This window comes from Ascidiella aspersa, chromosome 6 (assembly GCF_963924565.1).
Source record: "Ascidiella aspersa chromosome 6, kaAscAspe10.2, whole genome shotgun sequence".
NCBI lineage: Eukaryota > Metazoa > Chordata > Ascidiacea > Phlebobranchia > Ascidiidae > Ascidiella > Ascidiella aspersa.
In genome coordinates, this window is record NC_139452.1 from 5,021,018 (window position 1) to 5,046,024 (window position 25,007).

At 36.2% G+C, this 25,007-nt stretch overlaps 1 protein-coding gene and 1 long non-coding RNA gene across 2 annotated transcripts; both read left to right on the top strand.

Annotated features, from left to right (window-relative positions):
• Positions 1–15,721: 15,721 nt before the first annotated feature.
• LOC146139306 (uncharacterized) lies at positions 15,722–19,510 on the top strand. Its single transcript, XM_083392391.1, has 7 exons — positions 15,722–15,777; positions 16,340–16,428; positions 16,494–16,655; positions 17,348–17,542; positions 17,879–17,988; positions 18,681–18,791; positions 19,292–19,510. The coding sequence occupies exons 3-7, from the start codon at positions 16,514–16,516 to the stop codon at positions 19,508–19,510; spliced, it is 777 nt and encodes a 258-aa protein (XP_083248517.1). The 5' UTR covers positions 15,722–15,777; positions 16,340–16,428; positions 16,494–16,513.
• A 1,308-nt stretch (positions 19,511–20,818) lies between these two features.
• LOC146139307 (uncharacterized) lies at positions 20,819–22,991 on the top strand. Its single transcript, XR_014501378.1, has 4 exons — positions 20,819–20,907; positions 21,679–21,784; positions 22,445–22,535; positions 22,942–22,991. It is a non-coding gene; the product is annotated as an uncharacterized LOC146139307 (long non-coding RNA).
• Positions 22,992–25,007: the final 2,016 nt, after the last annotated feature.

The following is a 25,007-nucleotide window of genomic DNA, read 5'->3' on the forward strand; positions in this document are numbered from 1 at the left end:
GTTCAAAAAATGGCTCACAGATCCAGGTTTTCCCCCTTCAAAATTTTTTCATTACCATCCCTACAGAATAATTTCCGATTTAATATAAATTTTACCTCGATTTTAACATCTGGTCTTATTTTAGCCTTTGATTTATTTCTAATCTAATTATTTTCGAAATCAAATTTAAAGTAATATTTTTCTGGTCAATTTTTTTAAGCAGCCCAAATCAACGGCGAAGCATAAAAACTGGACAACGCCGATCAGTTTCTCGTTTGTTGACTTTACTGGAATTGGAGTCATTTATACAAATGATTGAGGTATGTTAAGGTGCTTTAATTGAATACTTTCAGTAATATTAGGTTATTTTAGCTTAATATTAGAAGTTATAAATTATGTTAACTTGCTTATTGTTTCGTTTTTGAGTTTGTTTTGTGAAATATTGGTCAAAATAAAACGTTTTTACCATTTTAATAATAAGTTTAATAATATTTTTTGTACCAATGCCGTGGCTTAAATAACAAATAACTTGACTTGCAATTTGTTAACTATGATTCGACTTGGACTTTAAGTCATTTCAAAGTGACTTTTTCGACAACACTGCAGTTTCCTATAGAACGTTTTTGCAAGCCTTGATGAAATAATAATGATTATTTTTGTTAATTTTGGAATCTAAGCCTGCTCCAACATTGCTAGTTGTTGATCTCTTCCCCATATCGTAAGATCCAAGCAAAACCACAAAGGTTGTAAAAAAGATTCAAAACAACTTTATTCAACAAAAGCAGAATACTATAGTTACGCAAAAAGCATCGTCAGTTCTGTTAATATTCTACAAACACAACGAAACACCAAAATTATATATAAATAAAACTATTCAAAAGTTTAAAAAGCCAATAACAGAATTGCAGTACAGTTCATCGAGCTGTAAACCAATACTGACGTTAAAATTACAAAATAAAGAGATACTATAATAAAAGGAATCACAATGCCTGAAGCAATACCCCGCCAAGGAAACGCGAATAAACTCCGAGGTCGCGCAAAAGTAGGTCAAGTAAAAGAGAAAAAAACGTAAGGTACAAGGATTATTTAATAGTGGGTGTTATAATATGCTGAATATTGATGCTAGCTCCTATTTTATTTAAACAGATATCCTCATGAAAGTCCAGCTGGACCATTTCGGGTTGTGCAACAAATGTTACATTGTAACACTCGTGTATTGGGGGTTTTCTTTCTAGTTCATTACTGTGATGTGTGGCGTAGTGTCGTAGGAGGGCAGATTGGTCATTATTGCCTGAAATGTCAAACTTTTTCCAATGGTTTCTATGTGCGGTCCATCTGGTAGAAAATTTATTTTTTGTTTGGCCGAAATACTGATTTTTACATAATTTACATGTCGCGACATAAATACCGTAGTTGGAACACGTTAGATTGCGTTTAAGTTTGATATAACCTTGTAAAGTGTAGAGCTGTTTAGAAGAGTTAACCATTGAAGTTTTATATTTTCCATAAATGCCACACAAAGCGCACTTTCCACATGGGCCCGACTTGCCTTCATCAATATTTTGGCTGTTAAAGCTAAACGGCGATAATTTGTAAGGATTACTCCTTACAAATTGTTTGCGGGTTTGTATAGGTTATAGTTGTTAAAGGTACTAATTTCCTTTCTTTAATCGTCATCCTTAATATCTTGGGAAACTGGGAGGGCCAAACTGTTATATCCTTTGCTTTTCTTTTTTTGGAGGGCCGAAACGTTCTTTCCAGGAACTAGCCTTCTGGATGATGTCATCTACTGTTTTTAGGAAAACCCGAGTTTTTCGCCTTTGAAGATAGTCTACTGAGACTTTCTTTGAAGTCGGAAAATATTTCATTTAGTCTTCTTAACCGAACTGCCTCACCAAAAACTATAGATTTGAAAATCGACATCGGGTGGTGTGACGTGGCTTGTAGGAAGCACCTATCTCGTGCTGTTTCTTTAGTGAAATCTTTAGTTGTGAAACCTTCTGGTGAAAGATTATTGTTTGAATGTAGCACATCTAGGAACTCTAACGGACCTTGTTTTTGGTTAGTAGAAATTTGTCTAAATACAAATGACATTCCAAAACTTTCAAATTTTTTAGTCAACAGGTTTTTCACAGTATTCGTGTTTTTTTTCGCCAAATGACAACCAAACAGTATCATCGATGAAACGTTTAAAGATTTCTGTTCTTTTTCCTAAGTTTGCCACTGAACGCATGATATAGTGCATGACGATGCTTGCCAAGGAAACCGAATTATTGTCTCCCGTCACGATGCCTTCCGTTTGTTTATAATAGCAGTTCTTATTGCATAGTATTATGCTTTGGGCAAAACATGACCAATTCTACAATTGTCGTTCTTGCTCTTGATGGAAATGGTGAGTGGTGTGTTAATGCACAAGTTAGTGAATGTTCAACAAAGAAACGACTTACATTGGGGTAAAGCGCTTTTACGTCAGCCGCTACAATGAATAATGGTTGAGTGGCTATTTCCTGCAAGCATGTTTGACATATTTTCTTGACAAATAGCCTTCGTTGAGCCAAAAATACCCGTCGGTCCATTGTCAGTTGCCAGCTGTCTCCGGAAGTTGTGCAAAAAAGAAACGTGTTTAAACTTTACCCGAACCAACTATTACGACCTTAATACGTGTATTTGACTGCGAAATGTCCATTACTTCAGTTTACAAATCCTTCTTTATATCACCGCATTCGATAGAACAAAAATACGATTGTTGTAGACTATGTTAAGCGGAGCCGTGGAATATGCGTGTAGGGTGGGTATTGTGATCTAGTGCTGCTAAAGTAGCCTACTGACCTTAGATCACGGTACACTGCTAATATAACAGTGTCATCGAAAAGCCTATTACCGAAACCAGTCCACATAATGACGATTGCAGTAATAAAGTAGCCTACTGACCATAGACCACGGTACACTGCTAATATACCGGTGCCATCGGTAAGCCTATTACCGAAACCAGTCCACATAATGACGATTGCAGTAATAAAGTAGCCTACTGACCATAGACCCCGGTACATTGCTAATATACCGGTGCCATCGGTAAGCCTATTACCGAAACCAGTCCACATAATGACGATTGCAGTAATAAAGTAGCCTACTGACCATAGACCCCGGTACATTGCTAATATACCGGTGCCATCGGTAAGCCTATTACCGAAACCAGTCCACACATAATGACGATTGCAGTAATAAAGTAGCCTACTGACCATAGACCCCGGTACATTGCTAATATACCGGTGCCATCGGTAAGCCTATTACCGAAACCAGTCCACACATAATGACGATTGCAGTAATAAAGTAGCCTACTGACCATAGACCCCGGTACATTGCTAATATACCGGTGCCATCGGTAAGCCTATTACCGAAACCAGTCCACATAATGACGATTGCAGTAATAAAGTAGCCTACTGACCATAGACCCCGGTACATTGCTAATATACCGGTGCCATCGGTAAGCCTATTACCGAAACCAGTCCACACATAATGACGATTGCAGTAATAAAGTAGCCTACTGACCATAGACCCCGGTACATTGCTAATATACCGGTGCCATCGGTAAGCCTATTACCGAAACCAGTCCACATAATGACGATTGCAGTAATAAAGTAGCCTACTGACCATAGACCACGGTACACTGCTAATATACCGGTGCCATCGGTAAGCCTATTACCGAAACCAGTCCACATAATGACGATTGCAATGATAGCAAATCAAAACTAGAAAACACAGCCTTAGGTGGTGTGTATATCCGGTTTTAAATGGTCCGCTATAGGCACCTATTTCATGGACCCGTTACTGCTTTTTTGCGCTTCTATAGTCATCACAAGCAACCCAGTGGGACCCAGCTGAGTAGGTAGTGTTTTCAAAACAAAGCACAACTGCCTCCACCATATTGCATGCGCTTTAATGACGTGATAATAAGGAAGCGTTGCTGTGTGTCGCAACTTTTAAACATTGAATCAGTGGCAATCAATTGTGTAACATCGTGAAGCGACATAAAACCGCTTTCACAGGAGTTAGATAATCTAAAAATTTGAATTAATAAATGAATTAGGATGCTTTCGAATTGGCATTGATAATTCATTCAACGTCTAACACAACCTCCAGCTATTGTGTTCATAATTCAAATAAGCTGAACGTGTTAAGGTGCAAGTCAAACTACAGTTTCCTTATACTATGGTGACTGGTATTACGCAGATCACGCATAGCGGTTTTCTTTCTACTGTGTTTGGATGCTTTGCCAGTAGCTGTTGATTAAGGAAATTAAACTAACAATAGCGGGTGCTTTTCTTGAGTGATATATCAGAGCTAACAAATTTTGCTGCTTTAACGTCGCCAGTGTGCAGTGTTAGTTCAACAATATGAAACGTTGGATTTGTGTTTTTCTTCTGTGTTTATTGGGACACCAAAGCGAGGTCAAAGCAGGTAAGGTCTTAATATGTAAAAACAAACAATGTGCCGTGCTTACAATCTATTTCTCCAAGTCATACGGCAAATTAACAAATTTCCTTTAAAGAAAAACACAATCGTTAGACTCGGTCAAATTGACTTATTTTTTATTCTGGTAATGCTGAAGATTTGACTACATACGGAGTTATTTTTGATGTAATAGTTGGCAGTACCTTACTCGATAGGTTCAACTTGTTTGTCAAAAAATTGTTCATTGCTAAAAACGTTACATAATCCTAAACTGACAATTCTATGGAAAAACATCAGCTGTTTTTTTGAGTACGGCGTTTGTTTTTAGCTTGTGAACTGACGGCTCTTGGCGTCAAAGACAGTGTTCTGACTTTATCAAATGACCAAGTCGATGCGGACACAGCTGAGGGTGAATGTGTCAAGTTGGGAGGACATCTCGCCTCAACTAAAGATACCCAGATAAAAACTAGCCTTACAACAGCTCTTGACAGCAAATACAGAGCAGGTGTGTTGACTTGTTAACCACAAACTACGTGGGCAGCTATTGCTTTTAGCAATTTGTAGTATTTATTTGGCCCGCCTGGTTATATTTTTAATTGCAGAGCTTGCAAACACATAACTTTTTAAAGACTGAGCTCACACTTACAAACATACGACGAATTTAACTAAAATACTGTAGTCGAATTAAATTAAAAATGCTTACAAAATTGTTGCCTTAAATTTAAACAAATTTTGTCAGTTTCCGATGCACACCTTAAAACTTGTGTACGTACTTTTATGAGCTCTAAATCTAATTTAGAAGTGCATTAGGAATCGTTGTATTATCCCCATATAGATTGTTGGGTTGTGCCTGCAACTATAGTTGGCGTCTATAACATTATATGTATTACAATATAACAGACAAGTGGTTGGAGTATTGCTTTGTTCACTTTTTTACCTGTATTTATTCACAGGCATCCAAAGGGTGTATGTCTTTTACCAACCAGGGAACGATAAAGTTTACAAGTTTTCGAAAAGCCCCAACGAAACTTGGCCTTGGAAATCAACCAAGGGCGTTAGTCGGGAAAGTGTGTGGTACATTGATCTCTATACAACGTGAGTAAAAACATGCTTTCTTGTTGGAATTTGCAACAAGCACTAAGCGTTAAGTGGTAGAATTAAACCTAAATTGTGCAATACAGTATGGAAACAATATCCTTTCATTTTATTAAGAGACTGATGATACCTTATCTTGTGGCGAAATATAGCCTATTACTTTTTAAATGACTAAAACTTATAAATAGCTAAATTTCACTAAAACAGGAAAGTCTAACTTTTTTTACCATAACAGTTGAGAAAAATTATGTGTATTCGCGACCAAAGTGTTTAAGAGTAAACAATGTTAAAAAACTTGCTTTTAATTATAGCAAGAACGGTTTATTTAAATATAATTTCCCAGTCCTAATTAGTTATATATATCATGTTACGAATTTTTTTTTGCGAAAAATTTGTGTTTTCTGTCGACGTCAAGCGCACGTAAATTAATAAATAAACACGGAAAATGTGTAAGCCGTTCCTTGCTAAAAACTGAAATGTCCCGAAACGATTAATGACACTGTGACGTAACATCACCGCTTTGTACACGTCATAAGTAAATAAAAAATAGCGTCTTATCGAATGTTCTGGTTGAAGACACTAGGACAGTTTCGGTAATACCGGTACTCGAAACAGACTTTGACCTCATTTTCGGCGAAACTCGGTCCATGCGTGATTACTTGGGTTGCGGGAAGTTTTCTCGTGACCTACGTCACCCCTTGATGACGTCACCCGGTAGCGCAACATCACGATTTTTCATTTACCGCCTTCACTCGAGTTCTGTCTACACGGAAGCTCATGTGTAAAGAAACACGACTGAAAACCATATTATAGGCTCTACTGTACAGGCGGAAAAAGATATAAAAATAATCACCGAAAAGGCAGACGTATTTTGCTTTGGCACGTTGGTTTGGTAAACACCACATATTCATTACCGCAATTTCATTTTAAACCAAAATCTAGTCGCCCTCCGTTTAAAATATCCCATAGTATTGAGACGATTATTGGACTGCATTCATTGCCACTAAATGAACCTAAAGAAAAAAAACTATAAAATAAAATAAAAAATAGTTGTGGCGATGTATCTTGCGATAAAAACATCCTACCCATATTTCCTTAATGCATGAAAACTAACATATAGCATAATTTATAGAGACCTCTCCATTTTATCGGCGCACCCGCAAATACGCCTTATCAATAAACCATTGAGTATCTATATGTTTTCATATTTCCGCATGTCTATTGCACTCTGTTTTACAAAACAGGCATGCGACTTTGAACTAATGTTATCAGTCGTTTATCGCTACATACATGCATCGAAACCCAAGACGACGACGAAATCTAAAACAGGAAATACCAATAGAGCCTATTGGGGAAACGCGTAGCCTCAAGTCTGTGAGCAAGGCTGGGCGTTCGTCGATAAGTATAGTATTAGTTGAAGTAGTGTAACACTACAATCATAAAAATATACCACTTTGTTTGATAGGATGCACGTTGTACATTAAACTAACGTTTCAGTCATACAACACAATCAGGCATGGTATTGTCAGAATTTACCGAATTTTAAAGCAGGTCTAAATGCGTCGCAAAACAAGCTGTATTGCAGTCAGTGGTTGTAAACCCTTTTGTAGATGAACAAACTCTTCTTACCTTGCGTGTGTGTAGTACGTAATTTGCTGGGTTTCAACTAACCTTGTATGGCAAGCTAGAAAAACTACTCGTTTGCTAGCATCTATAAACGAATAAAAGGCACTTTTATTACTAACACAAAGAGGGTGAAATCGAAATGAATTAGAAGCTGAGAGTTAATCGAGGTTGTTCTGTTTTTTTAATTCCTTTTAAGTTCTTTGTAACTAAATTAGATGGAATTCCGAAAGGGTACATTTTTTATTTCTAAATTCCTAATTTAGTTTGGAAATCAGAAATAAGGTTGGCAATACTACATATTATAATCTTCTTAAAGTTTCTTGAAAAATGCCCCAATGCCCACTGTGGTTATTTTCTAAGGAATAAAGGGCGCTTATACTGATACAAAATAAAGCTGATCCAAATGAGTTGGAGGCTACGAAACACCTTAGTCGTAACTGTGCGTTGTGAAATTGATGGTAAACTCATTTCACTGTGTTAAGTTGATCAACGAGTAAATGTATTCAGGTGGAAAACTGGAAGAACACGTCTATACTTCTGTCGACATTATTACCACAAATGGCAAATCAGAAATCAAGCTTGCGATGCTGGATGTAAGATTTAACTAAATTTTGATCAGTTCTTGCTTATCTGCTGTCTGTGTTAAATGATCTTTTTATCTTTTTTTTTACAATTTCAACCCCAATTTTAAACATTTTTGACAGGACTATTTGTAAAAAAGCCCAAATGCGACTAAGCACCATTGAAAATTAGCATTTTTTCCAGTAAGTTGCATAAACCTGAAAGGATATAAAAAATTTGACTTTGCTATAGGTGAAAGTTACCTTTTCACCTAGCTACTCTGGTAATTATAGATGTTAACCAACGTTTCGGGCAGGTATACAAGTCGCCTTCTTGTATGTGATGCCTAGTAGCAACAGTCCTGTTAAACCAGCTGAAATAAGTCGGTCGATAAGGATTTTATTGCAAAAAAGGCATTTGTGTGATTCGAACTCACGGCCGTGACTATTTCGGGGTTAGTTGTTTAGTTGTATCGCCTGCGGGAACCAAACAGGTTACCGCGGCTTGTTGCATCTTGTTTGTACAGCAATAAATGCTAGAACAGGATCCCCAGTTCAGATTGAATCAACTCGAACCGTATCACATTTGTATATTTGTAACTGGACCAATCACATTTCGCTGGCCAATGGTAACATGACGAGGCAACAAAGGGTTCTTAAAGTCGTAATCGTTTTTCACTACTACTTAAGCAGGGCTGGCCAATATATAAACCCCATGTGTATACCGTTTTTTACATTCAAGTGTTATCAGGTGAAAATTGATCTGTTTTTCTCAAACTTCATAGACAACGACTGGGGTTACGATTTTGACCTGTATGGTTCAAGTTCTGCAGCTGGACATCAAACCATCTATCAGTACAGAAGACGACAACACGGAGCTTGGGGACACAGATTAACAACCACCCGATACGATTACCATAATAGCTTCAATCGAGAGGAATATATAATCTATGCAGGTGTGTATCAAATAAACCTTTGGTCCCGAAAAGCTAAAGTGTTCCTTACCTGTTATTGCGAAGTGAATAATGCAAGCTACACCAGGGATGAGATTGCAATCATATTTTGACCGAAACCATGAAAAAATGTCTCACCATAACGCATGGTTTTTTTTTAAGAGGACGCACAAATTAAGGAATAACTGTTACGTGTTCACCTATGCCAGATCTCAGAGTTATTTGACGAATAGATAAATAAGGTTAACGCGATCCAACCTTTGTTTGCAAAAAAGGTTTTATTCGTAATAAAATTAATGATAATAAGAACTCTAAAATTTGGCTTAAGGCAATTGATCGATTTAGGTGTTTAATGTGTAAGTGAACATGTAACAATAATGGAACGTCTAAACAAGTAATCAAACTTAAGGTTTTGTTCGATGTAATGCAAGAAGATCGGAATAAAATCTTACTTTAAACACATTCAAAGAAATGACTGGATGACCTGGTAAAAAACATTTACGCAGTTACGGCGAAAATTGTTTTACTGAAATGCCGTTCCGGTTTACTTTTATCACTAGCCAATAACTAATCTTTATAAAATCGAAAATGTTAAAAAAAGGATAGCTTTAACTTAATATTTTAGCAGTTTTAAATACAAACAACACATTTTAAAGCGTAAACTGTTGTTTTATTTTTGGAATTGCAGCTCTTTCTTGTATTTAGATAATTACTGGACTTTAAGGTGTAAAAAGTCAGTTGATTTTGCATAGGCGTACCCAAAAAGCAACGTTTTCTGTTTAATAATAATTGCATTTACGTTCAACTTATGTCATTTGCCTAAATGTCTCCCTAAGTCGAGCCACTTTATTACAACTACTTAATTCAAAAGTAAAATAAATGTTTTAGGCGTAGTCATTAGGTTATTATACTAGTGTTTTTCTTCAGTTATTGATACATCTCGGGTGTTCATTGGAGCTCGTTACAACCCAACAACTAGTACTTGGTTGTGGAGCGACGGTTCAGTAGCTTCCTTCAACCCCGGAGGTACAACTTGCCAGCAGAAGGCGTACAAGTATTCCAGAGGCTGGACAACTTACAACGTGAATTGCACAGGGACAAACATATACTACGCTTGCCAAATTAAGTGTAAGTGTGCAAATGAAACATGAACAGTTGTGTGTTAACAACTGTGATCTAGCCCTTCTGAAGCTGCTTTTTGACCAACGAATTACGGCTTACGTATCCTGAAAGCCATTGCAAACTTACCGAATCTCGGTCAATGATGCAAGCAGGGTAGGTTAGAAAAAAACTAGCCTGCAGTGAGGTTCGAACTCACGACCTCCGATCACACTAGTGCGTTCAAATGAATTGCGTTTTTTCGTTTCCTTAAAATTTTTTTCGCCTTTTTTTACAAATTAATTAAGTGTGTGACAATTAACTGGTACCGATAAAATATTGATAAATGGTTTGGGTTGAGATATAATTCAACGAATATATTCAAAATAGCGTATTATGATATTTTACACATCAACGAGAGGAGAAAAAGGTTAGGCAAGGGGAGATTTAGCATTATAAAGCATGGTAGAAAAAGTAAATTTACTTCTTGTCAAGAGCCTTTTTAGCAGGTGTATATTCCCTGTTAATTTCTGGTAAAATTCTAGCGTATTTTTACAGCATTACACATTTTCGTTTCTAATTTAGCACATTATCAAAGGAAAAAACAACATAGGTACAGTGCAAATGTAAGAATTTATCAATGCTTTTTGAACAATAACATGTATTTTCAGCGAAGGTTTTAGCAAAAAGACTCAAAACAAGGCAAAATTATTTCGCAGATTCGCGCCTTAATTATTTGGTGTTTCCCTTGTTTCCCATTTTTCTATGAGAAAATATTGTTAAGAAAAACGATAAGAAAAAGTCATTTGACTTAACACAGGTTTAGCGTAAAAAAGTCACAAAAAATAAAATTATGCTAAAAAACACACAAATAACAAAAATAACATTTAGGCATTATTAGGCGTCCATTCATTTATCGTTCGAAAAGATGACTAATCCTATCAAAAGAGGACATACGGTTTTCCTACCCAGTTCTATTCTACTTTATGATGCTACTATGGTGGTCAATTGAATTTATTGCATATATAGGAAAACATAAGCAATAAGCATGGTATTAAAAGGACCTTAGACTTAACATAGGTTTAATTTTTTGACTATGCTCATTTAGGGAACACACAGTAAGACCTAAAAAGCAAAAATACCTAAAGCAGAAAAATCTATGAAACCATAGTATTAAGACCAACGACATAATAAAGCCAATTACGCAGTAATATAACGTACAGCATAAGATCAAAATCGTCTAAGTAAGACCTAAATGTGTCGGAATAAGGTCTAAATTCATCGGAAAAAGGCTTAAATTCATGGGAATAAAGCCTAAATTCATCGGAATTAGTCCTAAATTCATCGGAATAAGTCCTAAATTCATTGGAATAAGTCCTAAATCCATCGGAATAAACCCTAAATTCATCGGAAGAAGCCCTAAATAGCCTTAATAACGCCAGAACCTGTGGGTAGAAGGTATGGGACGATCGGGGGCCATCGGTCTGGTATCGGCCGTTTTGGTTCCAAGGTTTGGACGCCATAGTCTGACCGGCGCCGTCAGGGCGCCGCTGTTTTGGCAACGGATTTTCGGTCCTGTTTGGGGTTATTGGTGGGTAATGGGTGGGGTTAGAAAATGGGTTAGTGTTGAAATTATTGGGGGAGTTAGTAATGTAATTAGGGGTGATGTCTGAGGTTAGGTAAATTGTTGTTTAGGCCTGATTCTGGCCATTTAGGTCTTATTCTGACGGATTTATGACTTATTCCGATTTAGACGTTAGTAATACCATTAGGCCATTAGGTATTAGTCCTATTTTGGTCTTATTCCGAATTGTGTTTTATTCTGACGTTGGTGTTGTTCTTATCTCGGTCTTATGGCTGGAGCCCCTCATTTATTTTTAGTACAACACGGCTAATTAGAGAGTCTGCCTAAATCTTTTTTAATGTTATATTCCCAGTGACAAGCTCAACAACAACACAGCAATGCAACGCAAATGTGGTCGATGTTCTGTGGAGTCAAAACCTCCAGAAACTTGCCACAAAACAGGGCAGCACGTTGACAACTCAGGTAAGAATCCTAGCATTCTATTGAGCATACCATGCATTGATTTTAATTATGAGCAACAAAGGTTTTATTGAAGTTAACTTAATTGGCGACGAAAGTGTCCACATTGCCCATATGTATAACTTTAATATAAAAAGTACTTTTATGTCTTAGGTTTGGCAAGGAACAACCGCGATTTCCCGCACTCTGGCCTACGGAGATGGCAGTTATAGATTAACAGCCCTAGCAGCCAACACTCACTACAATTTCGCTGTAAGTGGCTTACATATATTCTGGTATGTAGTGCCTGACTTAAGTTACTTTATGCGTACAAAGTGAAAATATATATCGCGAAAAGTAACTGCACCAGTATGGGAGCAAAATAGTAATGTAAATCATTAGAGGGGCTTACGGAAAGATAGTTTGCTACTAGACACAGTGTTGTAACTACTTAAGTTAATAAATTGACTTAAGTGCACTTGTCACTATTTCAAATAATTTGACGTTAAATTGACTCAGTAATTCCGGACAAATGACTTGACTTGACTTAAATATTCTGGACAAATGACTTAACTTGACTTAAGTCTATTGGACAAATGACTTGACTTGACTTAAATCTTTTGGACAAATGACTTCGGTTGAAAACAAGTGATTTCATTTAAGATTTATTTATAAAATGGTTTATAAAATTTTGCGCATAAAACAATTAGCTTGCAATATGTTACGTTTCGTGGTATTTTTAGTTAAAGTTATTGCTCATAATAGGAAGAGTTTATCAATTTTAATTGTTCAAAGTAGGTTGAATTTTTGTAAGGACTCGACTTTGGAATTGTAATTAAGTTGTTTTCCAAATGACTTGACTGGAACTGGTGGATTTGGTTTGCTACTGAAATCTTTATGAGTGTACAGGACCTTACCAACAGCTCACTGGCTTAGCCAAGCTGATTCATGTCCTATTCAAATTAATAGAATGATTAAATACACACTAAACAATGCTGTTAGAACAGCATCAGTGTAATAAAAACAATATTGTCATACCTTCCAGTGTTGTAAACAAGTCTTTTTGAATCAATAACAAATAAAGTCCCAGACAGGTCGTAAATAGAGCAAGTTAATTTCTATGTCCTTGTCATAAAAACTTAACGTTTAACTAATAAAATTAGTAAATTAGTCCGATTACGAGCAATAAACTGAAAAATAACATAAACATAAGAAAGAACAATCGTTTTTTATGTACAAAAATTAAGATAGATAACTGAATTTTTTTTAAAAGATTAATAAAAACACTTTGTTTCCATTCATGTGATTTGTTCAAAATAGGAAGTCAAGTCAGCTCACTTGACTAAAACACTTAATACCAATCAAGTCATTGTGCCCAAAAAACTTAAGTCAAGTCTACTCATTTGAAAACAGTGACTTAAGTTCATTTAGGTCAAGTCGTTTACTTAAGTCATTACAGCACTAATACATCCACTAACAAAGTGAGCTCCTATCAGCTACCACTGCAAGGTAGCGCTGAGGAGTCGGAGTCTGACTCGGAACATGGGACATGGGACTTGACGGAGTCTCGAGTAAGACTATACATAAAACTACCCGAGTCCCGAGTTCGACGTGCGCATGTGCTCAAGCTATAAGGCCGTAAACTGTAATCCTTAGGGTTAAATGGCATATGGTGGAATAGTTTGAAACAGTTGGATAAATTATATGACACCCCTATGAGTGGATTAACACTTAAATGAAATTAAAGTCTGATTGTGTTTACCGGTTTATTGTTACACATCTAGGTTCGCGTCAATTTTTCCGGCTGCTCCAGCACTTTTGTGACAAGTTCTCAAGTCGCTGCTAAAACGGGACTCAAAACTCCAACACCAAACGCTAGAGTGGAGAGTTCTGCAAAGTGCATTGTGGCAGTCTATCCTGACGCTAGCCACCTGTCAAACCAGAAAATATTGCGTTTCAAGGTTAGTTGCATATTAAACGATTACAATGAAGTATTCCAAAGGAAACTTTAATTTAACCGTCGTTTTTAATTTATAAAGGTTGATTCTACCAGCAATTCAAATTCAAGCACCCATTATTTTGACGTGAAATCTGAACCAGCAAGTAAAACACTAACTTTGCAAATTCCGATATCACACCACGGATACAACGAACAAATAAGCCTGAAGGTAAAAAAAAAAAAAAAAAATTAAGTGAAAAGATTAACGGTTTGAAATCAAACGATTTACAATGCTTTCGTAGATCCAAGCACTTACAAGTACCTGTACCAGTAGAACGGAAATAGTAACTGGATATTGCCAAATCCAAGGTAAAGCTGTTGCACTTTTTGCTGGTTGATAGCTTAATTGCTTTAACCTACTTTCGTACTGGTACGTTAATAGTTTTCTGCAAAATCGCACAAATATTCATACTTTCTTTTGATTTGTTTTAAATGGGTTCGATTTCGAACAGTCACTGCTGTAAATCAACTATTAGCATTATTAATTTATTATATAACAAACATCACTAGACGTTGTTATGGTCTTTAAAACTACATTGTCACAGCATCTGCCTTTGTTACTATTGATTTGGATGTTAGCAAAACAATACTATATCGTTTAACGAATACGATACCGGTTTTCAGGGTTCTTAAACTGGGGTCCGTTAGCCCGTTTGGCGATACGTGGATTGGTTTTAAGGGGGTCCAGAAAGGCCTAAATTGAAAAAATGGATTGAATTATTCTAAAGAACAGAGTTTTTTTAGACAATTGGCGCCTTCTCCTTGAATTTATTTAGATTTATTTCAGTTTTACATTATTTGAACCACAAATAGCAAGTTTCCTGGGTAAATTTGATTTATGACGTCAAGTCATGACGCCATCCCCTAAAATTTCATGCAGACACTGATCCACGCGATCCAAAAGTTGTTTCAGGAGTCCGCGCTAAACAGAGGTAAACAACCCTGCTTTAAGCAAACCTAACAAGATGTCTACCGCTTCCAGGTTGCCCAATAAGCACAGCAGTGAGTGGAAGCAACGTTCTCACTCTGTCCGACGATCTATTGGACGCAAATGCAGCTGAAAGCAAGTGCAAGTCGCTGGGAGGGAAACTGGTTACGGCTGGCGATGCAAGGACAAACGATTCGCTGCTCAACGCAGTTCAAGCGAAGTACGCAAGTGGTAAGTCGTGGTAGGGTGGGGATAAAATGAAAAGGTTTAATAATTCCTGCTTTATGTTACGTTTGAAAAGTGTCAAACAAAAAAAAATGCAAAAAAAATCAGTTAAACCAAACATGAGGCAAAACACTTCTTATTTTATTTTATGTGCAGCTTAAGTTATATTTTGAAAAGTGCTGGCCATAATATAGAGTTAAACGTATCGTCTTTGAAAAGTCCGACACTCAAGCGCAGTACCAAATTTTGAAACTGATATGGTCGCCAACTGTAAAATGTAAAGGCGGAATAGAATAGCATAATAGTGGAATATTTTTCATCCATGTATAGTGAGTGAATATATTATATGACACGCCTATAAGTTGATTGCTGAATATACACCACATTTAGTCGGGACTCGGCAAAATCACGCAGTTGGCTAAAGTTGGACTCGTAAGTCGTATTTGGGTTATTTTCAAACCAACTCTGCAGCGGGTTGTTTAGAACAAAATATACCTATTTCGGATAATACGACGTGAGGGATTCCGCAACCCTATAATGGATTTATAACCCGGTTCACACAAACCTACTTTACCGATTTTGTGGGCTGCAATTACCCGTTTAGCGAGCAATACCTCGTCCATTGAGTAATTCACCAGAACATACCAAAGCGCATAATTCTGCCGCGAAGTAGTGTTGCATTGAATTCCTAAACATAAAGGCATTTGTATAGAAACGACAAGGGTCTGGATTTTCTACAACTCGAACTACTACAAATATTCGAAGCAGCAAGGAGAAGTTGGCTCCTGGAAAAGCACAAATCAACTTGGACATTTACAACACATTGATCTGTTCACCACGTAAGCTAAATATACAGTTTATTGACTGCAGAGGTTCTTAAACTGGAAGCCGTGGACTGCTTTTAGGGGGTCTATGAAGGCCTTATTGAAATCTGGTGTATAATTATAAAGCTGGAGTGCATTTCATTTTAGAAAAGAGTTTGATTGAACAAAGGCACTCTCTGGCTCCTTTTTGAATGTATTTAGACTCCAATTTAGTTTTACATTTGTTTCTATAAAAAAACAAAGACGTCAATTTATGACTTTATCTTTAAAGCTGCATGCCGGCCCGATGTTTCGGCTAACTATCCTGTATGCTTTCATCAGGGATTTGTGTAGTTTTACTCTGCCTGTTTTTTGGCGTGGTGTTGTTACAGTACCTGATGAAAAAGAATCATGCATAAACCGAAACGTCTGTAAACAAATAAATATCAAGTCTTTTTTTCAGTATATGCTAAGCCTGGTAGCAACATCATATTTAACAAAAGTAGGCTACTAAATATTTAAAATTTATCTAAAAGTCTGTGTGGGATCGCCAATAAAATGGCTAAAGGCTACAGTAACAGTCCTACGACTTTTATAGGTTGGCTCCAAACAGAATAGCCATTCATTTCTGCAGATACGGTTGGACCTTTTGGTATGTGCTAATACAAGGAAGTTGCGTATTAACAGGTTTGGATATTTTGTAGGTTCACGAAGACAGAAACGCCGTGTCTAACTTTAAACTTTTGTTCCAGGAGGGGTTGAGGATTTCAAAATGTATGCTGTCAAAGACGCGACACCTGGATATAAGCCTGTCTATGCGTATGAGAATTCGGCCTTCACTTCTGTAAGGTTGACAGATGCGAATGCGACGTATGGTCAATACACCAACTACTTTGGAGTATTTTTCGTCCCAGGTACATTTCGTAATCCCTACATTACTTTATGATTGTATGCAGTGTTGTGAACATGTCTTTTTGAAATTACTTAAGTCCCAGTGAGTCATAAGTTACTCAAGTCGAGTCGCAATCCAAGCCATTTCCATAACAATTCAAATCCAATTCACTTGAATGGTATTAAAATTAAAAGTTAAACTTAAAAAATCTGTCAACACACTTTCCATTCTGAGCAATATTGCAAACATTAAAAACGAAACTAATAGGGAGTTGTTTTTTAGGCAAAAATAAAGTCATTACAACACTGGTTATATACAGTTCACATAATTGAATTTTTAAATTTTGCTAACGTTTTAACTAGGTACATGTTGTAGCCTAATCTTAATTCACAAAATATTTCTGGAAAAAGAAAACGATATTTTTATAGTTGATTTTTTGAAAAAAATCTTAATTGTCTCTTACTGTTATTTTTAAGTTCTTTTTCATTGTTCTTGACAATGAAAAATTATTGACTGCAATATGTAGTCTGTTTAGCTTCTATATTAGTTAATAAATACTTTATTGCATACAAAAACACACCCATTGAAATAATCGGCAAAATGAAACAGGCGAATGCAGTTTGTCCACGAATGGAGCGTGCTTATTTTCCTCAGAATTAACCGTAATTCTATTCCTATTTTGTAATTGAATTAACACCAAGATGTTGTTTGCAGACATAAAGGTTTCGATTGGGGCAAGATGGCATCCTTCGAGTCAGCAATGGTTGTGGAGTGATGGAACTGTTGCAGACTTTAACCCCATCAATTCCTCAACCTGTCAGCAAAAGGTTTTACACTATGGGATTGGGTGGATTACTACAAATACAAATTGCACCGGCGAAAAAGCATATTATGTGTGTCAAAATAAACGTAAGGAAGTTCTGCTTGTTTTTGCAATAAAACAAGTTTAAAAAAGAGTTGATCATTTTTGTAACTTTATACCGTCAAAATTAGGTAAGTTTAATGAGCCGGTTCCCGTTGATTAGAGTGGGCTATTTCTGCGAATTGTTTCCGATTTTAAACATTATACCTTATGCAGGTATTAAATTATCGAATTTGCACACAATTACTGTCAAAATCAAGCGTATATAATTAAACTGTCCCGTTTATTAGAGTGAGATATTTCTGTAACCAGATTGCATAAAACCAGTGTCAAAATCATTTAACAAGGGTTCGGTAATACAGCTTTACGTGTTACATTAACAGTGGAAACGACAGCTTCCGTGGACTCTTGTAAGTCGTCATTCGCCCAACTACAATGGCAGGATAATTTCAGCAAGCTGCTCTCGCTAACAGGGCATAAAATTGACATGCAGGTAATATGCATTACTTTTTTTGTCTTTATATCATTACAAAACCTTTAAATATAATCGTTTTTTTAAATTGTTTGTCGATGGTTATGATAGTGTTTTGGCGCACGGGGCCGAACATTGTTTGAAAATCGCTATAAATGTAAAACGCTTTTGCTGTTTTGTATACAAATTATGTTAGCATACAAATTGTAACAAGACGTATGTCGTATAATTTGCTCTTTGAAATATTATAGGCCAACTTTTAGAGCCCGTGGAATAACGGGACCTGTAATATTTTCATTTGCTTAGGAGACTCTTAGTGCCACCACTTTTATTGTGTTTTTTTTACATAAAATACAATCCGGGCAAATTGTTTAAATCAAGGTTTTTTCGTCTTAAAATCATTACAAAACCTTTCAATCTACTTAATCGTTCATCGACGGTTATTTCAGTACTTTGAGCCCGTGTCTGTTTGATAGACGCTATAAAAACTTAAAAACGTTATTGCCTTTTGCATTCTAATGTTATTAGTACACAAATGGAAACAAGGCATAAGTTGTTTTTTAAAGTAATATCTTTTTAAACCTTATTTGAAGGCCTGTGAAATAACGGGACATGAGATATTTTCGCCTTGGTTACTATTAGTGCCAGCAGTTTTATTGTTTGTACATAAAATACAATTCTGGTAAATTGTGTTTGTGTTGTGCGTAATGCAGGTGGAGGTGCAATCAACACAAGACAACAAAACGAAATTACAAACAGCTTCGTACGCAATGCTTAAGGCGAACATTCCCGGTTTAACACCGAGATCTGAGTATATCATCAAGGTAATTCATCTCTAATTCAACTCGACCTGTAAACATAATGCGATGCAAGTTCGTATCGAAGTCTTTATCAAGATGATGTCGATTTACTTGACTTTTTTACGTGGAGATTTATTGTCAAGCTACATTACAGATCCATGCATAGGAGTGTTGTAATGACCTAATTCAATAACTTGACTTAAGTGCACTTAAGTCACTGTTTTTAAATAACTTGAATTGACATAAGTGGTTTTTGTAAAAGGACTTAACTTAGGCGTAAGTTATTGGGACACTCAGTGTCATTCACCCTGACGAAGGCGGCTTGCATAGGTTTCCGAAACGCTGGTATGGAATTAAAGAGGAGCTGTTTTTTATTTATATTGCCTTATTTATCTCAACCGTTGCATGTAAAACGATAAGATTACTACATATTTATTTTTCAAGTTATAGTTTACAAATTACTTCGACATGTTTATATCACTAGTGTATAGTGTAGTTAACTTCCAAACAAGTGGTTACTTTAGGTGAAGGCTTCATTCCTTGGCTGCAGCAACTTTACAGTCGAGTCATCAAGCAACGTCACAACAGGATATGGATTACCCGAAAGAGTGATCGGAGCGTTCGTGAACTCAACAACTCCCTGTGTTATCTTCGCGCCCACACAACGTAACAACGAGTCATACCTGGTCAGTGGTGGCGAAACAAAGTTGACTGGTCTTAAGACAACACGCCACGCACGTTAAACATTTATATAAACTTTACATTAAAGGTTATAATAACGCACCTAAAGAATGAAAAAAGTAGAATATGTTTGCTTCTCAAGGTATTTATGTATCAGGTCATATGAGGTTACGGCCCCAGTATGGTTTGAACTTCATTGCAGGCTAGTTGTTTTTTCTAGACTGCCTTGCTTGCATCTTTGCTCGACAGTTTCGATTAGTCTGTCGAAGGCCTCCGGTGTTCTGTGATAAATAAGCCATTGTCGTGGGTCAAAAAACGACTTAAAAAGGGCGAGACCACATTTATTGAACCCGCATGTGTATGTGTCTATATACGTGGTTGTTCAAATTTAGTTGGTCCAGATCAGGGGTGGTCAAACTGCGGCTCTTCGGCATGTTTTTTGTTGCTCTTCTAGTTGAATCGTTAAATTCCAAAAAAAAAAAGGTTACCAAGAGTACCGTTTATAAACGTTTCTTCCCTTTTTTCTTTATTTAGGCCAGCATTTCGTTTATGACGTAACACTAGACGTAGAGTCCGAAGAGTTAGTAAATATTATGCGTGTTGTTTTGCTATTACCGTTTGGTTAAGTTACAATTCTGTTATTTCTGCGGCTGCCCTTGCATTATTTATCATTTTTGTATTGAAATAATTTTGAGGCTCTTTGGTGCTTGTATTTTCTGCAAATGGGTATTCCATTATTTGCCTACCCCTGGTCCAGATCATAGCTCTACACATGTACAAAAAACAGCGTTGTAATTACTTGACTTAACTTAAGTCGCTGTTTTTAAATTACGTGACTTCGTTTTTTTCGGATTTAAACTGACTAGACTACACTTAATTACTTTAAAAATATACCTTACATTAATGTTAAGCGTTTTTGTTAAATGGTCAATTTACTTTATGTTTGACGTAAAATTGACCGCTTTTGTTCCGTTCTTGGTGTTTGTTATGCAAAATATTGCTTGGAATCTGGTAAATTTACTAATTTTAATACTTCACTTAAAACAGAATTGGTGTGGCAATTGGTTTGACTGGCATTGTCTTAATAATTTTTGAAATTGATTTGACTTGAACTTAAGCTATAGCGCAAATGACTTGTTTACAACACTGGTGCAAATAACGGTGCTGTGGATATTATCAACTTACACATGTGTTGCTTAAGGAAACGACCCTCCCTGTATGGCCAAGGTTAAACGTTCCAATCTCACTGCAGTATGTAGTGTACAGACTTGCTTGTTTTAGACCCTTTGAAAGGTGGTATCGCTTGGTATCTTGAGTTTCCTTATTTTGTGTTTAAATTTAGGTTACTGCCACTAGTCGACATGCGTCAACCCAAGCAAGTTTTGCCGCAAGCAACCAAACCTTGAATCTTCAACTATCGTCAGCGAAGCATGGCAAGGGAGAAAACGTTAACTTTACTGTAAGTTTTGCATGTGAACGTAAAATCAATTTGTTTATACTTTATCCACAGGTGAACTACGGCTTTCAATATCAACTAGATTGAAAGTAGCTACACTTTAACCTCAAATACCCTGATATACAAAAAGAGTAAATTAGAATGGAATGTTTATATGCATAACATTTGTTTTTCTCCTACTTCGTATGAATGACAATACTCTTCTTTTGAAACCCCATTCGCACTAGTTTTATCAACGGTCCAAATACAAAGGTAAAATCTTGGTTAGATCACCATGGTTTACCACATTAAAATATCTTCCAATTGCATGCTTGCAACAATTTCATTTCCATTTTTTGAAAATACAAGTCATTATTGCTCTTCCAGTCGGCTTATCGGAATTTATTTTACGTTTCTCTTTATCGCAGCGAATACCCTAAAGAATTGTGTATTTGCGGTTTATCGTCTTTCAAAAATTGGAAACGTTTTACGCGTTTCAACACTGCAAAGGTGGACCCACGGTCTGCCAAACACATTTACTATATAGTAATTGAATCCACAGCTGTAATGAATAAAATCAACTGTGGTCTATGAACGAGTGCCCACAGTTATATTCTGATTATATGACAAATACATCAGTTGGACAAAATAGAGAACCGCCTAAAAAACGTCGTCTGATCCATGTCAGTTACTGATCAATACGAGTCCATTAATTGCTAAGCATAAAAAATCAAACAACCCGTTTTGACCAGCCAGGGGGTGCATTTTTGTCAACAAGTTATGCTGAATCTTTAGATCCAAGCGGAAAACTGCGAAGGCGCAAGTGCACCAACCCCTGTTAAAGGTCACTGCATTACTCCACGATCGACCACGACAACAGCAGAATCACCCGACGCAGGCGGTAAGGCATAACAGCTGCTGTTCAACTCTCAGAGGGCTTGTCCTTTATTATTTTATGGCAAAACGCGTGTTAGTCGGCTTTCCACCTGTAGACTGTTATCTAAAGAAAGCTTTTCGTTGAAATTTCCAATCGCTTGTCTAATAAATAGTAGAATACGGATCGTAAGCTTATAACAGCTTACGTATGTTAGTAAATTGCGTTGCTTTGGGCATAATTGTGGCTTTAAATCTCCTATACGTCGCATTGCATTCCGATGTGTGATATTTGGACAAACATTACAGGCTTTCACTCCAATACCGATCACTCGAGTTAAGTCAACAAAATCAATAAGATTATGCGGAAGGTCACGTCAACACCAGGATATAGAGAATTATACTATTTATGATGATAACAAAGTTACATTTTGCTTGTTTGGTTAACTGTCTTTCAATCAAAGTGACTTCCATGATCAAAAATTGTCTGCGTTTAACCAATAACATGGCTGGACGTCAAAGAGTAATCGATAGCACTCCATTGTTGAACTATTTACGTTGCTATGTCCTCTTACCCAAGTTTTAGGCCATGTTTACTCACTTACACGGAGTTTTACTGCATCCGAAACATTAAAGTTTTTTTAAAAAAATTATATTTATTTTCTAAACGTGTTTAATGTTTTTTCAGGTGTGTCGTCAGCTATAATTGGCGGTGGTGTTGGCGGCCTGCTATTTCTTCTACTGATCATTTTAATCGTTGTCGCCGTCGTATTTAAAAGGTAGTTAACATAAATGGGAAATTGTTACAAATATTTTATACGCCCGCTGATTGTAGAACATCGTAGATAGAATAATAGTTACAGTGTCATTGATCACATGTTAATTGTAGACATTTTGCCGATTGCTTGCAACATCGAAAAAGTTCATCCTACCACTTTTTTATTTGTATGGCATAATTTTCTAGAAACGATAGAAACAACTTAATTCCACAAAGTTTGGATTGTTAATGTAGTTTTGCCTGTATAGCATGACTAATATTCACACGTTACAATTACTTGACTGAGCTAAGTTAAGAAAGGATGTTGAATCACGTGACAAGTCCGGGTATTCTGGCTGGACTCATCCTCAATTAAAATGGATCTGTATTCCAAGAAATAGCCTTTTTTTTACCTATTTTTATTACAGAAGGAAAACACCCACGAAACACCCCGCTACGGTCGCCTACACCTCGCAAAGTAAGTCACCATTTTGGAGTAACTGTAAAATATAAATGATGAAACCTTCTAACTCAGGGGTTATTAAACTGAGCCTAATAGAAATATTAGTGTATACTTATGAAGTAATCAATTTATAAAAAAAACAATTTAATTGAAAACTAAACGGGTTTGCACTGAATGCATTTAGACTTAATTTCACTTTCGCAGTTTTGGACCAACATCAGCAAATTTATAAAGTTTATCTGCACTGTGACGTCAAATTATGACGTAATTTTTGAATTTTATTTGCCTACAGTGGTTCGTGCGAGCTAAAAAAAAATTTTTAAGGGTTCCCCGGATAAAAAAAGTTTAAGAACTCCTGTTCTAACTGTTGTTAAAGTAAAGGTTTTAGTTTATGCTAGGTAAAATTTAAGCCGAAATAACTTCAACTTAACTCAAATAACATATTTGCTATAAACAGATAACGTATTATGCTTTCACCTATCTGACGTGCTTTACATTATGTTTAACTTAATTTAACAATTAAAAATATATTTGAAAAGGGTATGATATATCCAAATAGTGTTTTTGTACATGTTTAGTCAAGTTGTTTTAACTTAAACTGTTTTACAAGTGTGGCATTAAAACTTTTCCTAAATGTTGAATTGTGTTTAGTGGATAATGGAACAGCAAACGTTGCGGTAAACCCTTCCAATGGACACACTCACGGAGAGGTAAGCAACTTTAAAATACCTTAAAAAATGAACGCCTTTAATTCTATTTTGACCTGAGAGGCAGGGTTGTGCAAGCTTGTCAACATTACAATACAATTATTTTATAATATTCAGATTTAGAAATATACAAGTATAAACAAAGTTGACCATATTGCAGTTTGTAATAGCAATGTTATTGCTACCGAGACTACAATTTAAAACCTTTACCTTTAACTTATTATAAAATATAAAATTATTATTTTAGGATTTGGAAAACCCGTACGAAATTGCAGTAAACGATGGTTTTATGCCTGGTGCTGGTAAGATTGTAATTGTAGTTAAACAAAGTAAAATGCTAATGCTTTTCTTTTTGTTTTTTCAAGATACGTATGAGAATGTTAACGTGATAAAACACAAAATGAAAGCGATTTATGAACACAAGCTGCTGAACAACCGCAAGCTGTTCAAGCAGGAATACGAGGTAACTGGATTAAGGATGTCAATATCAACACACGACATTGTTTGGAAAAGATTATTATAGCCCTGTTGTTATTCGATACGAACCTTCACTCTTAAGTTTAAACTTAACAAAATATCTAAAACTAGGTCATATAAGAACATTTTTTTAAATTGGATCATATAGAAACATGTGGTGTTTACATTTATCCCTAACTTGCTTTCTTTACATCTTAAAAACGTTACGTTAAGTTAGGGAATTTCATTTTTTTGAACAAAATGATCTTCAGGAAATAAGCAATATATCCAGCTATAGATAAAACCCCTGCAATAAATGGGTACCTATGCCACCCTAGCATTAGCCAGAACCGATACTAAAATTTGCTTCGGGTATCGACTCGTGTTAGTGTTAAAATTAAAACGGACGGTCCGAAAAGTTCTTTCAGTAAAATTATTTTTTCCATTGCGCCGTACGGTAAAAATATCCTTGTTTTTCACCAGGTCATCTGGCCATCTGCTCAAATGTTTTTAAACTTCGGTTTCGGTTGCATGTTAGTGCACTACTTGATATGATAAACTCGGGTTACCTAGAATTACTTGTTAAAGACATTCTGTTGTGACGAAACTTTGTGACGTCATCTTTGAAAATTTTTATGTGTTCCAGAAAGAAAATTATTTTACTTTACTCCCCTGGCTTAGGTCCGATGATATCGGATCTTCCTAAGATAGAGTTTTGCAAGAATCTTTTTTAAATCAACGTGTTGTATTCAGGGAGTCGAACCGGAACCGAACCGGAACTTTTTGAACCAGTTTTGGGTCAATTTTTTGTCAACCGTAACCGAACCTGAACAGTTTTTTGTAAGATTTTAAGTAGCTGAACCGGAAC

Coding starts and splice junctions, on each gene's coding strand:
- LOC146139306 (XM_083392391.1), top strand. CDS start 16,514: ATGTATGCTGTCAAAGACGCGACACCTGGATATAAGCCTGTCTATGCG. Junction 16,656..17,347: donor TGGAGTATTTTTCGTCCCAG/GTACATTTCGTA, acceptor TGTTGTTTGCAG/ACATAAAGGTTTCGATTGGG. Junction 17,989..18,680: donor GGCATAAAATTGACATGCAG/GTAATATGCATT, acceptor TGCGTAATGCAG/GTGGAGGTGCAATCAACACA.